At 40.2% G+C, this 17216-nt stretch overlaps 1 protein-coding gene across 6 annotated transcripts in view; it reads right to left on the bottom strand.

Moving 5' to 3' along the window:
• Positions 1-17216, bottom strand: part of JMJD4 (jumonji domain containing 4) — a 108015-nt gene that overhangs the window by 87306 nt on the left and 3493 nt on the right. The window contains exon 1 of one of the 6 annotated variants that reach the window (XM_067145822.2): positions 1456-1623. The exons of 4 other annotated variants lie outside the window; for them this stretch is intronic. In XM_067145822.2, coding sequence (XP_067001923.2) covers positions 1456-1552 — 97 coding nt within the window. In that variant the 5' untranslated portion in view covers positions 1553-1623. Of the gene's footprint in view, positions 1-1455; positions 1624-12873; positions 13097-17216 lie in introns of those variants that run through there. One more of the 6 variants, XM_067145827.2, reaches the window with a different exon arrangement.

Here is a 17216-nt window from a genome sequence, read left to right on the forward strand (position 1 = left end):
GTGACTAACAATAGGGACAAGAGGTGAACTTCAGATAGCACATCAGCATGAAACAAAACATCAAAAAGATGGTTACTCTGTAAACAGACCAACGAAAATTATAGACAGTTAGGAATAGAGTGTTAGTGTGAAAGAGATATAGGCCTACGTAGGGAACACAGGAGCTTTGAATATGAAGGTGGTTCAATGAGTAGAAGACGTACATAAAACAAAAAATAAAGGCAAAGTGTAATAGCAAGAGAAAGGTAGAAGAATTTTCTAAAAGTAATAAAAATATATACTGTTAACCAAAAGGAAAATGAAGAACGAAATATTGAAGATTAACATATTTCATGTTATAAAGATATGCAAGTGGTTCACATCTTGAAAGACCATAAAGTGACAAGTAAAATATATATATATAATGAAGATATACACGGTGTCCAGAAACTGGCATATAAGAAGGAAAGAGTGTGAATTCGTAGAATATTCTAAGTTCACTTATCTCGGTTAAAATTTTGCCAAGTGTTTCGATGCATCAGAATTGGCTGTTAAATTTGAGCACCTGGAAATATCGCATTTGAAGTATGGTACTCTTGCTACAGTAGGAGGTCAGCAACAGATGTACTGGTGCTCTGTGGTAAAGCGCTGTTAGTTTTGGTTTGTCTCAAAAGTGTACAGTTACAGTTCACATCCCAGAAATAAGTAATTTCGTTTTTAGTTTATGATCATTACTTTCTTATTCGTTGCCAATTTTCATTCACATTATGTTTCTCCCTTTTCGTTTGTACACTAGTCTGAACGTACAACTCATAATGAACTATCTTAGTCATATATAGAGAGGTAGGAACAAAAATAGGAGTGCACCAGGGAACAAACATAATGGCAGGTCAGTGTGGAAAGATGAGATAAGGACAAACATGAAAACACAAAGAGACGAGGATGATCTTTATATACACTGCCATCATTGAATGGATAAGCTTTAAAGATGATCTTTACATTTTCAAACACTGCCGTCTTTGAATGGATAAGCTATAAGGATGATCTTCACATCTTCAAACACTGCCGTCTTTGAATGGATAAGCTACAAGGACGATCGCCATATCTTCAAACACTGCCATCTTTGAATGGATAAGCAATCAATCAATCAGTCAATCAATACTGATCTGCATTTAGGGCAGCCGCCCAAGGTGGCAGATTCCCTATCTGTTGTCTTCCTAGCCTTTTCTTAAATGATTTCAAAGAAATTGGAAATTTATTGAACATCTCCCTTGGTAAGTTATTCCAATCCCTAACTCCCCTTCTTATAAATGAATATTTGTCCCAATTTGTCCTCCTGAATTCAAACTTTATCTTCATACTAGCTGATTTACTTGTGCGTCTCTATGGAATTCCACATTGCATACAGAATTCTAGGTTAGGTAGTGTACACATTGTGAGCAAGATTGTATTAAATTGCATAGCTCTTAACTTTACCCTGGAAACGCGACGGGGAAATCACCAAACGTCTTTTCTCATATGAAGACTGGGTTAGGGAATTTTCATTGTAATGGTAGGCCCGCTTGCCTACCATATCAGTCACAATCAGGTTGGGGAGTTTTCATTATAATGGCATATACTAACACTCCACCTGCCTTTTTACATCTTTAGAAAGACTGTCATAGTAGTTTCCCAACTGAAATGAACATAGGTCATTGCAATGACGTTAGTAGGAATGGCGCATTTAAAAGCAATGCTTTTAAATGAAATAGTCAAATGAAAAACCACACAATTTCTCACTTTTAAAGAACAGTACTATGCTACCGATCCAACAGTCCAAAGTTCCAGAGCTGGAATGATCAATTCGCAGACAGCCAGGATCCATGAACACTCTTAGTCTTTTTTCAGCGGGTGGTGGGTTCGAATAGTGGAGAGTCCCAGGGCAAAAACTAAGCCCTTTTACTAATCTGTTTCCTAGGAGTACCCAATAAGTCGTAAAATCTCAATTCACTACACTGGCGGCGGAGAAAACTATCTGACTTGTAGGCAAATTTTTCCTGCAAGCCAGAGGAGAAACCCCCTCTTCTCTGCTAATTTGGAATAAAATGAATGTAGAATTTAATAAAAATGAAGCGGAAGAAGCTTTTCTTAAGAAACGGCTCTTTTCCGGGTTGAATTTTGAGTTATTTACTGAATTGTGGTGCTATAATTTGGAATAGGACTAAACTGTAATTCTAGACCAGGTCATAATACTAATACTACTACTAAGTGAGCCTCTGCCTTAAGTATGCACACTGCTCATTCAAAACAGCACGTCAGAGTAAGGATCGAATTGCTGGAATACTATGATGAACCAGAGTGTGTTGCGTACCAGCAGTATCAGGAAATGTATGAACCACAGGAATGGCGTGCGTAAGAAGAAAGTTCATTTGACCTCTTGAATCCAAGATATCTGCTATATCTTGCTGGAATCCTACAAGTTGGGCTTCAGTGGAATAACCTTTCCTAAAACCGAACTGCCTTCTACCAAACCAGTTATTAATTTCACAAACATGTCTAATATAATCAGAAAGAATGCATGCCCAAAGCTTACATGCAACACATGTCAAACTTACTGGCCTGTAATTTTCAGCTTTATGTCTATCACCCTTTCCTTTATACACAGGGGAAACTATAGCAACTTGCCATTCATTTGGTATAGCTCCTTCAAGCAAACAATAATCAAATAAATACTTTAGATATGGTACTATATCCCAACCCATTGTCTTTAGTATATCCCAAGTAATCTTATCAATTCCAGCCACTTTTCTAGTTTTCAACTTTTGTATCTTATTGTATATGTCATTGTTATCATATGTAAATTTTAATACTTCTTTAGCATTAGTCTCCTCCTCTATCTGGACATTATCCTTGTAACCAACAATCTTTGCATACTGCTGACTGAATACTTCTGTCTTATGAAGATCCTCAAGTACACATTCCCCTTGTTCATTAATTATTCCTGGAATGTCTTTCTTGGAACCAGTTTCTGCCTTAAAATACCTATACATACCCTTCCATTTATCACTAAAATTTGTATGACTGCCAATTATGCTTGCCATAATGTTATTCTTAGCTGCCTTCTTTGCTAGATTCAATTTCCTAGTAAGTTCCTTCACTTTCTCCTTACTTCCACAGCCATTTGTGACTATTTCTTTCCAATCTGCACCTCCTTCTTAGTCTCTTTATTTCTCTATTATAATAGGGTGGGTCTTTATCATTCCTTACGCCCTTTAAAGGTACAAACCTGTTTTCACATTCCTCAACAATTGCTTTAAACCCATCCAAGAGTCTGTTTACTTTTTTATTTACCGTCTTCCCCCGATCATAGTTACTTTTTAAAAACTGCCCCATGCCTGCTTTATCAGCCATATGGTACTGCCTAATATTCCTTCTTTTAAGAACTTCCTTTCTATTTATTTTTAACTACAACAAAAACAGCTTCATGTCACTAATACCATCTATTACTTCGGTTTCTCTATAGATCATCTGGTTTTACCAGCACCACGTCCAGGATATTTTTCCCTCAAGTTGGTTCCATCACTTTCTGAATCAGCTGTCCTTCCCATATTAGCTTATCTGCCATTTGTTGGTCATGCTTCCTGTCATTCACATTTCCTTCCCAATTGACATTTGGTAAATTCAGGTCTCCCGCTACAATCACATTCCTTTCCATGTCGTTTCCCACATACCTGATTATCTTATCACATAATTCTGAATCCGTGTCAGCGTTACCCTTTCCCAGTCTGTTAACTCAAAAGACATCAAGTTGCTTCGTACCTTTTCCCTTCCTCCTACTTCCACACATCTCAGCAATAGTTCCCTGTTCCTCATCTTCCCTGTGTTGTTCTACCTGGAGTGACTCGTACCGATTTCTCATAGACACCTGTCCTGAATTCTAATCCCAAATAGAGCCCTTAGCCTGCAATCTCCTTCCCCTCAGCTATAAGGACAATCGTCATATCTTCAAACACCGTCATCTTTGAATGGATAAGCTATAAGGACGATCTTTATATCTTCAAACACTGCTGTCTTTAAATGGATAAGCTATAAGGACAATCTTTACATCTTCAAACACTGCCATCTTTAAATGGATAAGCTATAATGATGATCTTTACATCTTCAAACACTGCCGTCTTTAAATGGATAAACTATAAAGACGATCTTTACATCTTCAAACACTGCCGTCTTTAAATGGATAAGCTATAAGGATGATCTTTACATCTTCAAACTCTGTCGTCTTTAAGCGGATAAGCTATAAGGACGATCTTAATATCTTCAAACACTGCCGTCTTTAAATGGATAAGCTATAAGGACGATCTTTATATCTTCAAACACTGCCGTCTTTGAATGGATAAGCTATCTCTTCATCAACCTCACATCTTCTATATCCATTTCCTTTCACGCCCAGACAAGCTCGTTTCTGCTTCCCATCTTCACGAGAAGGGTGCACATCAACACTCATCAAAGGGTCATCTTGACATCAGTCTTAATGCAGGTGTGCAGGAAAATAAGAAAGCTGCATAAATGTAGGAAAAGGGAAGAAACATAACACAAATAGGAACGCTGGATAAATACAAAAGGAGGAAAGGATCCCATTGTGGAATACATGGACCTACAAGGAGTGAACACACCCACTCTGAGACACCCATAATTCCTCGTAATTAGGGATATTATACTGTACTTTGTAATGTATTATGAAAGGCAGATAAAAGGGATGAATCATTTTTGCCAGTAAGTCATTAAAATAACTACACAACATTTCCTTTTTCATAAACATATTCATAAGGAGGAAGCACAATGGTAGGAACAGCCATCGCTTCGTTGCATTCCTTCATTTTCCTTCTTCTGTTTTGCTCTGGTACAAGCATCGTGTAGTTCCTCACTCTGTGAAACGCCGGCAGCTCACTTCTGTAGTGAAGTCATCTAAAGTGTTTATTTGTTGCACGTGTGTTTTTAGGCTTTAAATCAGTGCGTACTTGTCTTGTGTTGAGTGAAAATTGGCAGTATATTGCATATGTGTGTGTGTTCTATTATTTTTGTATTGAACAGAAGTTGTTACTGGAGATTTTGGTACTGTGGTGTGCAACGATACATCATGTCATAACTTGTACTGATAAAAAAATTGCCATATTTTTTTATTTGCGCTTGGTTTTGTTATTTAGCTGTTCTTTCTTAAGCGCATTTTAATTTTACCACTTTCTTCACGATCGCATTTAATTTTTACTATTGTTTTTTAAAGTGATACAAGAGCACAAAAGTATCCCGCATTGCCTGGTGAAATTCACTAAATGCAAGTAAATGCATCCCTCACCCCTCGAGCCCATAAAAAATATTATTTTTCTATTTTCTCCCCCAATTTGCCTTACACTCCAATACTGAGGTTTCCTACGTGCCGTAGTTTACCTCGGACTTCGTACAAGACAAAAATAGCCCCTGTATATCCTCCATCCCTTTTAGTTCATAAAAATAATTTGCAGCTTCGTTTCTTCCGCTTTTTATCTTCAACTTATATACTGAATTTCTCAAATTTATGAGACACCATTTTCCCGTGATGGTGTTGAGCAGAGCCGTTTGATTTGGTAACCCTTTTGTCATAAGAGCAACACGGTTTTCTTAACATGGAATGAACTATAGTATGCCTCATTTTGGCGCCGCCACCGGTTTCCCTATAATCGTTATTTGATGATCCAACCAGCCTCTGGGCTGATAACCTAACAGACAGACAATACAATGAATATAATGGCAGGTCGGCATGGGAAGAAGGAGCAACAGAAAGATGAGACAAGGACAAACATGAAAACACAAAATGACAAAGACAATTTCCATACACTGTCATCTTACGACAGGCTCTCCCCTCATCAATCACAGTTCTTCTACATCTATTTCCTCTCATCTGAAGTTGGGAAGCAGAAATTAGCTTGTCAGGGAGTTGAGAAGAGATAGATGTAGAAGAGCTGAGATTGATGATGAGAGAACCTTTTTATTTACAGACAGCAGTCTTTGAAGATATGGAGATTGTCCTTTTGTGTTTTCATGTTTGCCCTTGTCTCATCTTTCTGTTTCTCCCTCTTCCCACATTAACCTGCCATTATGTTTATCCTATTGTGTGTTCCTTTTCTTGTTCCTATCTCTGTACATATCTTCACATGCAGTGTACCTGGAGGTGAATTAGTAATGTTATCTGTACTGCAGCACATTGGACTCAGTACTGGCATGTTCATCCCTCATGCAGCTTGGATGAGTATGCTGATATATACTTACAGAGTATCTTACAACTGGCTTTACATCGCACCGACACAGGTAGAACAATGGAACAGGAAAGGGCTAGGAGAGGGAAGGACACGGCCGTGGCCTTAATTAATGCACAGCCCCAGTATTTGCTTGGTATGAACCATGGAAAACCATACACAGGGCTGCCGACAGTAGGGTTCGAACCCACTATCTCCTGAATACAAGCTCACAGCTGCATGCCCCTAAATGCACGGCCAACTCTCTTGGTTTGAAGAGAATAATTTTGTGGCTAACCTTGTTGCACTTGTATACAGATCACACTCCGCATCGGTGTCATCCAGACTAAATTGTATTTTTATGCGTGTGAGCCGTATCCTGCCGGCCCATAATAATAATTAGAGTATTATTTGACACAATATGTAAAATTTATTCATAAAAGTTACAGTCTAACATGTTAAAGCATCATATCCCAAGACAGTTGATACCGGATGTTGAGCAAGACAGTGAGTCGCTGGATATTGCTTCATATTTCCGTATGACCGTGAGAAAGGGTGGCGTAACCAAGCGCTGGCAAGGATCGACACGTGTATTAGATGCTGACCAAGCAAGATATTTCAGCCAATGGGAAATTAAGGACTTGGGAAACATGGAGGCCACACCGCGCCAAATCTTAATTCCAGAATGACCAACGTGCTCCGTTACTAAAGTCAGTTTCTGTCGGTAATCGGTTTTCTACAGTTTCAGAAGTCAGATATATTTGGAAATGTAATATAAAAATTGGTGGAAGCAATTTGCTAGTGTTTGAGCTGTGTTTTGTAAATATATCACAAATAATATTGTGTCATCATATACGACGAATTTTCTGATTGGTGGTTGGTTCAGACACCCGGGAACCCCAGTATTGAAGTGGCGTCACCGAAGCCTCCTCAGTAACCCAAGCTCTGGAGAGCGTCACTCTGTGTTAAATGCTTGGATAGTGCGGAAGCACAAACTCTGAATTGGTGATCATGATGTTATTCCAGTAACAGTAACTGGTTTTAAATGATATTTTAAATTGTGCAGTTGGAAGATTTTACTGTTCTTGAGTAAATGGAATAGTATATTTTGGCAGAGTTTACTTTCAATATATAAGATGGTATTTAGTGACCGCTGTGTAGCAAGTGTAGTGGAAACGTGCTATTGTTTCACTACTTCGAGACGGGCGCGTTTCGCGAGGAACTTTCGTGGCGAACCGTGTGCTGCTTTTCAAACTGTATTCTCACCCTTTAAGTGAAGTGTGTATTATATATGTATCAGTGTGTTTAGCTGATCTTGTAAAGAGAAAGGGTATTTCGGCTCGTAGCATTAAGCAGCGAAGATATTGTCAACCATAGTCTTCTGTGTTCTAGTGGATTATTTTCAAGCAAGATAATGGCCATGCATGCAGAAGAAGGAAGTGCATTCCCACATGTTAATGCTGTGATTAACATGGAGTAAATCCCTCAATCAGCGGGGATGTAAGCTGCTATCCTGGTATCTCAAGAGTCGTCGGATGGAATTCAGTTAAGATGCATGCGTTATTTATGGCATATGTAAATTATGTTAAAGTACTAGGACAGTGTAGATAGAATTTTTTTCATGTAAAATAAGCCTGACGGCATGTGTTTGTTTTAGTTTGTTACTAGGATAGATTCGGATACGAGAATAATGCATGTTTATTTTATTATCATTTTGCTTTATGATTAGATGATTGGGAAAATGAGGGATTGATAGGATTAGTTGTTGTTTATTTACGCATGTTACTTAGTATAGGATATTCCGAGTTTTCCTTATATATATGCTAGAAGGGCTAGATTGACAGGTTCATCTTTATACAACGTTCAATACGTATTAGTTCATTTCATTTCGGTTATTCAGAGAGACAGGTATAGATATTCTGCATGACGCATGATTTTACGGAAGCTGACTGAAGGAGCTGCAGAATGTCGTCATTAAAATAAGATCTTCGAGTTAAGTTGGATTCTGTTTGCCTGATGGTCTGTATAGGACACTAACTGAGTCTCATAATGTGGAAGGCCAATGAGATTTATGAGAAATAATGAGATAAAGATTGCATGCTGAATTATAATGTATTGATGCAGGATGATTGTATGCCTGACAAGACAAAGAATATTGTGCAGATGTGTGTGCCTGCTAAGTGTCTTCTGAGTGTATATTGTGATCAGAATGGACAGTATAATTCCAGACTATTGAGTCTGATGATATTCAATGGTAAAAGCATGCTAAGAAGGAATGAATATACGTGAGTTTCCGTGTAGCCGGCGAAAGGCGTTATCTCATGGCAAGCTGATTTCTGGCCTGTGTTTATCTAGGCGTGAATGAGATGATACTTCCTTGTGACAGCCTCGGGAGACAGGATCCAAACTTAAGCATAGTGTTGAGGTCAACATTTCTTTTCAGCTCGTGATCTACCCGGAAGTACACGACGGATGACCGCGCTGTTGAGCGCTCAAATGCAGCAGGAGGAGGCAATGTTGCCCATTGCTTTCTTCGTGATATCAAGGGTTATTTATATGTCTTTCCCTTACAGGATGATGTTTTACATTGTTATTTGTGATTGTATACCTTGTCTCGTTGTTTTAAAAGGGAACAACCCGAGTGCTGAAGTATTGATGGTTTATCTAGTTCTGTCTAGATCTTTTGCAGTGAACCGGGTTTCACATTAGAATCTGTGTAGCATTTAAGACTTTACTCGATATCCGATGTATATAGATGTGTTAGTTTGATTATTTAAATTGTTGTAAATATAGTATAGGATATGCCCCTAGTATTTTGAAAAACTTACATAGCGTCCATTGCGTCTTAATTATTTTCCTTTTTCGTCGTAACTTTTCTTTATAATGTAACTTTTATTTAACGGTAGTATTTCGGCGACTCTCGTTTTAACTTAAATTTGGAAACCGTATCGTTGTGATGCGATGGTGTGTAACTCCATATGGAAATACCACATGTCAGTGTTTGCGTACACTTGTTGCCATACAATATAAACAATGGACTATAAGAAGAAACTCAGTCTTGATGTATATAATGTTCTTTGTTGAACTTGATTTTTGATTTCAAATTTTGTCTTATCATTCAAGTAACATTTTGATTTCCATTTATTTTCTACATTTTTGAGTTCATTTTGACATATTGTTTCTTGATTTAATTGTTTTCTCGTAATATGATCGGGGATATTTATCAATAAATCCATCTTACCCCCCTATGATTGTTTCTCATTCGTGTTATACCTCCATTTCCTGTCATTGATATTTTAGAGTAGAACTTCGACTTTTTATCCTGACCCAACCGACAACCAACCCACACTCTGCCCAACCCTGAGTTAGTCGGATGTTCATACAGGAATGGAGGCATCGTCCTAGAGGGTATTTACCCCTGGGTACGGTACACGTGGATCACCATCTTAGAGAAACAGGATGTAAATACCTCACAGGCATGATACTGCACAAAACAGCACCATCAGGGCACCACAGAACGAATGAAGGAGTATTAAATATCCACAATGTCCATTATTGGGTGCTTGCCAGCCATAGTGTTCAACGTGTGTGAACACAACCAATCTGAGGACATTTTATCATTTAATGCCGAGGTTATGGATAGCAGCTTTTACCTTCCAATGTTACAAGCGCTTTCATGGCCTGTATGTAGGCAGTTTTGATTTGATTTGCTTTGAGGACATTTTTGAGCTAATAGAACATGTTAGTGGTGTTTCAGTTAATGAAGAAATGCTGCTAAACATGCAGATGGAATTGATTCGAAGCCTTGAGATGTGTGTGTATTGCTGCTAATGAGGCAACTTCGAACAGTTACTGCATATCACGCTCCATACCGTAACAGTTAGCACTATTAGCTGCCATCTACGGAGGCCCAAATTTGATTCCCAATAATACCAGAGATTTAAGAATGGCAGGAGGGCTGGTATGTAGTTAAAATAGTACATGCGACTCACCTTCATTGTAGGCATACGTAAAAAAGAGTTGCATAACCTCCAGATGAAGGTACAAATTTACTAGCCGATGACCTGTTTGTTACTGCCTTGGGATGTATGTTTGATTAAATTACTATTATTATCTACTTCTGTGTTACTTTCATGTTAATATCATACCTGCACTTTACTAAAAGTATTAGTACTCGTTGAAGAAAGAGTGTCTATTTTAGTTGATATCAATGTTCAAACTTTCAAATTTGTAATGATGATGATGTTTGTTGTTTAAAGGGGCCTAACAGCTAGTTTAACGGCCCATAATGGTACAAGGTGTAACGAAATGAAAATTAAAACATCGAAATGTATCCACTGACTAGAATCTAAAACGAATGGTGGTGATAAAATGAACATGAAACAAAAACAATCAGTGGATTCAATTCACAATGTCTTAATTACTGGGATGATGCTTATTATCTAAAGGGATCCAAAATCCAGGTCACCAGCCCCTCACGATGGTATTAATCACTAGTAAAACAGAACCATGGTGTTCCTCCTACAGTGGTACTAATCACAGGTAATGGAAACCCATGGTATGTCACACACAATGGCACCACTCGCAGTTACCACAAACCCATGGCATTTTGCACATTTTCGCACATAAGGGCACCACTCACAAGCAACGCAGATCCATTGTGCTCCTCACCTAGGAGTACTGATCACGGACGTCGGTATTCCTATGGTATTCCTCACTTGGTGGAACTAATCACAGGTCACATATACTCATGGGGACGCTCACATAGTGGTACTAATCATAGGCAATGCAGACCCACGGTGCATCACACGTTATGGTAACGCCCACAGACAACACAATCCCATGGTGTTCCTTACATAATAATACTACTCTCTGGCAACGCAGACCAATGGTTTTCCTCAAACAGTGGTACTATTCATGGACACCGCTATTCCCGTGGTGTTTCTCACATAGTAGTACTAACTGCAGGCAACGTAGACCCACGGTGTTGTACAAAAATGTGGTACTACTCATAGGTAACACAGACCATACTGAACACAGTGGAACAGACCAGTGGAATACACATGATCTCTTTCACAAGCAACACTCAGACCCATAATGTTCCGCACAGAATGGTCCTGCTGCTATATAACGTAAACCTTTGCAAGATGGTACTAGTCACAATTAACATCAACCCATGGTGTTCCAGATGTAATGGTATGAATCACAAATAATCTCATAGTTCTAATGTCATCCTCTCTTGATCACCCCTTTTAGTCATCTCTTACGACAGGCAGGGGATACTGTGAGTCTAGTCTACAACTTCATCCCCCACCCACAGGGGTACAGAGAGAGGGAAAAAAGGAAAAGAAGGTATCCGACACTTCGAAAAATGAAATACCAAACAAAGAAAGACAAGGGTCAAGAAGAGCATGAAAATGAAAGACTACCTAGGCCCTGAATGCTCCAATACCGTCGGGGTTGGAAAAGAATAAGCGGTGACCAAGGGAGGTCGGACAGGATAGATGAAAGTGAGGAGCCTGGCACAAGTTGAAGCAATGCCAAGACTCAGCTAAGGGTTCCGTGGTCGTCAACCCACACCCCCAAGTTGAGAGCCCCGGGGGCCACTTTTAGTTGCCTCTTACGATAGGCAAGGGGTACTGTGGGCGTATTCTTCATCTGCATTCTCTACCCACAGGGGGTAAAATGTAAAGGGAAAATGACAATAGAAGGATAAATAAGTTGCTTTTTTTACAATTAGCTTTACGTCGCACCTACGCAGATAGATCTTATGGCAACCATGGGATACAAAAGGACTAGGAGTGGGAAGGAAGCAGCCGTGGCCTTAATTAAGGTACAGCCCCAGTATTTACGTCACGCCTACACAGGTAGGTCTTATGGCAACTATGGATAGGAAAGGGCTAGGAGTGGGAAGGAAGCAGCCATGGCCTTAAGGTACAGCCTCAGCATTTGCCTGATATGAAAATGGAAAACAATTGAAAACTATCTTCAAACTATATCTCGAATGCAAGCTCACAACTGTGTGCCCCTAACCATATGGCCAAATCGCTTGGTTATAAATAAGTAAACTCGTCGTCGGCTGCAACTCGTATCCGATTAAACACATTCTTCAGCAGTTTACATTTTCACACTTACAAAGCTTTGTGAATATATTTCATATGACTTAGTAGCCCAATTATGGCATGAAACGTCCACACAGATCACATGAAATGGTTGGGGAAGGGTGGAACTGAGCTTGATGGAGCTTCCGTGTTTGTTGTTTATCCTCTTCATGTCATTCATCTTCAAACACTGAAACCGATGTAGAAACAATGTGGCGCCAAAGTGTACGATTCTCAGCAAGTGTATCCCAGGATTGAGTGTTAATTCCAGCTCTTTTCATAGTATACTTTAGCTGGTCCTTGAAAAGCCTCAAAGGGGCTCCATGAGGTCTTGTGCCGGAACAGAGTTCACCATACAGAAGTTGACGGGGAAGCCTGGAATCACTCATGCAATGGACGTGCCTTATCCATTTGATACAGTGGCCAATGATGGTAGCCTTGATGCTTACAACATGTGCTTTCTCAAGAACTGCAAGGTTGGTGACCTGGTCCTCCCATTTAATGTTCAAGATGGATCTAAGTTTTTGCAGATGGAAGCACTCTACCTTTTTGATATCCTGACAGTAGAGGGCCCACGTTTCACAACCATAAAGCAGTGTTGATATGACAGCAGCATGGTAAACCATCATCTTTGTATGCATTGTAAGGTCCTTATTCGTGAAGACACGGCGGGATTAACGTCCAAATGCAGAGTGGGCAGCACCAATTCTCCTATCAGCATCTAGTGAACAGTTAGCATTTGTCGAGAGGATACTTCCTAGATCTAAAAAGTGGTCGACTTGCTCCAGTGGAGTATCCGCAATGGAGATACTGAAAGGTGGGAAGTTTGATCCAGGTGCAGGCTGTGAGAGTACTTAGCTTTTCTGAACATTAATGGAGAGACCAAAGTGATCGCAAGCACTCTTGAAACAACTGACTGTTGCAGCTCCTCAGGTGTGAGAGCAGGTGCGGCAGCGTCATCTGCATACCGCAATTCTGTAACAGAGGAAATATTAGTAAGCTTTTGGGAGCGAAGTCTAGCGAGATTGAACAGTCCCCCATCAAAGCAATATCTGACCTTTACACCTTGGTTGTCTGTAGATGTTCCATATAGCACAGCAGCTAAGTAAAGAGTGAAGAGTATTGGGGTAAGCACACATCCTTGTTTCAATCCATGAGTGACTGGAAATGAATCAGAGATAATATTCTGATGAACAACTTGCCCAGGCGTGTTATCACAAAGAGCCTTGACCAGATCAACAAAATGCTCTGGACAGCCAAAGTCTTTCAGTACTGGTCTCGGGACTGAGTCTAAAGCCTTTTCCAGATCACAGAACACTAGGTATAAAGGAGTCTGTTGCTCTTTGCATTTTTCCATGCCTTGCACAGAAGTTCATTTCTGTTGTGCCTCTGGATGTTCAAAAACCACACTGCGACTCGGGTAGGGTCCTCTCAGAAATAATCTGCAGGCGACTGAGCAAAATTCTAGCAAGAATTTTACCTGCTATAGATAGCAGTGATATACTGTGATAGTTGCCACAAACACTACAAACATTTTTTTTTTTTTTGGAAAAGGGTAACGATAGTGGCATTTTTAAGGTCAACAGGTACTTCGCAGGTTTCCCGTATTAAGAGTATAAAGTCTGGTCCTTAGAAGTATGCCTGCACTTTGAATAAGTTCCAGGGGAATGTTATCTGGGCCAGGAGCCTTGCCAGGTTTTAGTTTACTGAGAGCAGCATTGAATTCCTTGAATGTTGATGGAAGAGCCATCCATGGTTGTTGGGGATGTAGAGGCACATCAGCGAGAAAGTGTCCACCTCCGTAGAATAACAGTTAGTGTTATTAGCTGCCGTCCTTGGAGGCCCGGGTTCGATTCCCGGTACTGCCAGAAATTTAAGAATGGCAGGAGGGCTGGTATGTGGCTGAAATGGTACATGCAGCTCACCTCCATTTGGAATGTGCCTAAAAAGAGCTGCACCACCTCAGGATGAGGACACGAGTTTATTAGTCCGGCTCTTTGGCTAAATGGTTTGCGTGCTGGCCTTTGGTCACAGGGGCCCCGCGTTCAATTCCCGGCAGGGTTAGGAATTTTACCCCTAATTGGTTAATTTCGCTGGCACGGGGGCTGGGTGTATGATTTGTCTTCATCATCATTTGATCCTCATCACGAAGCGTAGGTCGCCTATGGGAGTCAAATCAAATGACCTGCATCTGGCATCTGGCAAGCCGAACTTGTCCTCGGACACTCCTGGCACTAAATGCCATATGCCATTTCATAGCAAGAAAGTATTCAGCAACATTTGAACTCTGAGTGAGAAGAGTGGAGAAATGTTGTTTCCAATGTTCTAGAATTTGACCATCAGTAATAGTGATAGCATTATCAGCAGCTTTCAGTGTCCTGGAGGAGGAGCGAGTTAGATCATATAATTCCTTTATTCCTGCATAGAAGTTATGCAAGTCTTGGGCATCAGACATACTTTGCAGTTCCTGAGCTTTCTGCTGCCACCAGTTGTTCTTTGTCTATCTTATTTGCCCCTGACATTTACGCTTGAGTTTGAGAAAGTGCGCTTTCTTTCCATCTTGATAAGTAAACTAAAATCTGCAAAAAAGAAATCTTTCTTTAAAGTACTTCTGGATATTTGAAATGTAAAGTATATGCCTGTTACACAAATGTAACGTCAAGCGTTTCACTGCTGAACTAACATTCGGTAGGAGCACACCAACTGATGTCTTCGTATCGTAGCTAGGGTACCACACTTTCAATGCAATACTGCCAGGTGCTCAAATTTATCAGCTAATTCTGATACATTGAAATATTTGCCAAAATGTTAACAGAAGTAAATGGACTAGGAATATAAGTACTAGCTTTCTGATATGGCAGTTTCCAAACATCCAGTATACAAAAGTGTAAATGAGCTACAATTTATGCTCTTATCAAGTTCTAAACAGAAAACGGATCCTGAAAAAGTGCAGAGAGAGAGAATATACAGTATGCATGAACTGATGACAATCTGAATGAGGATGTATCCTATACTACATAAATTTACTGCAAGAATGTGAAGAGTATCCAGTTGTTCAAATATAAATTATTATATAAATGCAGAGTTGAGACCTCAGAGTAGAAACACAAACATCATTAGGCTAGCCAGATGCAGCCTTTGTTAAGCTGCATAAACTTCTATGCCGGAATAAAGGAGTTATATGGCCCAACTCGCTCCTTCGATGAGGGTGGGCAGCATCTACCATGTATGGGAAACTGTGCGTTATTGTAGTGGAGGCTGGTGTTATGTGTGGTGTATGAGCTGTAGGGATGTTGGGGACATTACAGACACCTAGTCCCCGAGCCAGGGGAATTGACCTTTAAGGTTAAAATATATGACCTAGCCACATCAAACCTGGGGCCCTCTGAATCAAAGGTGACTACGCTGAACATTTAGCTAAGGACCCAGACATGAAAAATGATGAAATTAATATACATTTTTAAACAAGTTTGATGGATCTATAAATAAATGAAATGCTAAGCAACACGCAATATAAATACTGAAGTATTTGTCACACTTATTTGTGACTGCTTCGAGGCCCCGTGGTGTAGGAGTAGCGTGTCTGCTTCTTACCCGGAGGCCCCGGGTTTGATTCCTGGCCAGGTCAGGGATTTTTAAATGGACCTGAAGGCTGGTTCGAGGTCCACTCAGCCTACGTGATTAGAATTGAGAAGCTATCTGACGGTGAGATAGCGGGCCCCGGTCTAGAAAGCCAAGATAACAGCCGAGAGGAGCCGTCGTGCTGACCACACGACACCTCGTAATCTGCAGGCCTTCGGGCTGAGCAGCGGTCGCTTGGTAGGCCAAGGCCCCCAAGGGCTGTAGTGCCATGGGGTTTGGTTTGGCTCGAGGCATCTGACATCATTTTTTGTTGGAAGAGATTTTCAATATTTGATCAAGAAAACAAATGTTCACATATGGTACCTATGCAGATCAAACATACTGAAGATTTTGGCAGCCAGCAGGTGTAAGCACGGATACCTTTCTCTAGAAAAGTGTTGGTAGAAATTGAGAAGATTTTACATTTGGTCAGCGGAGAGGGAGGGACTGCGATTGCTGCAAGAAAAAACAATTAATTATTAAAGAAGAAATGTGCACAATGTGCATTATGTTTGTTTAGCACATGTTATGGTTTCCATCATGCAGTCTGCATCAATAAGAGATTCCATGAAACTTGTGATTTTGCTTGTGTGTGTGAGAGAGAGAGAGAGAGAGAGAGAGAGAGAGAACTGTATGGTGAGAGTTGTGGAAAATGCCACTTACAATTTTGCACAGAGAGATCAAAATCATTGTGTGCAAGAAAAACAATGACAGTTGTAGAGGCAAACATATAGTGAGAAGGAAATGGCCCTGAACTACCCTTGGGCAGCACAAGAGCCACATTCCTCAATATCAGCCAGATTTGCAGGTCTGTTCTATTTCAAGAAAGGATGCCCATCCTCCTGCTGAAGCAGGGAAGCACAAGCAAGTTCATCATGGGGTGAGAAGGAATAGATGTGGAAGAAAGGGAAAAACGAATGCCAAGCTCAGTTTAGTAGTAGTTGTTCTCTTCACAAAACCGAGCTGAGTAGCTCAGACGGTAGAGTGCTAGCCTTCTGAACCCAACTTCGCAAGTTTGATCCTGGCTCAGTCTGGCTGTATTTGAAGGTGCTCAAAAACGTCAGCCTCATGTCGGTAGATTTACTGGCAAGTATAAAACTCCTGACGGAAAATATTCCGGCACTGCAGCATCTCCGAAAACTATAATAATGTAGTTAGTAGAATGTAAAACAAATAATATTATCTTGTCACAATGGCATATTCAATCCTGACTTGGTGGCATATGATGATATTTAAATGCTATGATACTATATTCCTGGTTTTTGGC

This window comes from Anabrus simplex, chromosome 4 (genome assembly GCF_040414725.1).
Source record: "Anabrus simplex isolate iqAnaSimp1 chromosome 4, ASM4041472v1, whole genome shotgun sequence".
Lineage (NCBI taxonomy): Eukaryota > Metazoa > Arthropoda > Insecta > Orthoptera > Tettigoniidae > Anabrus > Anabrus simplex.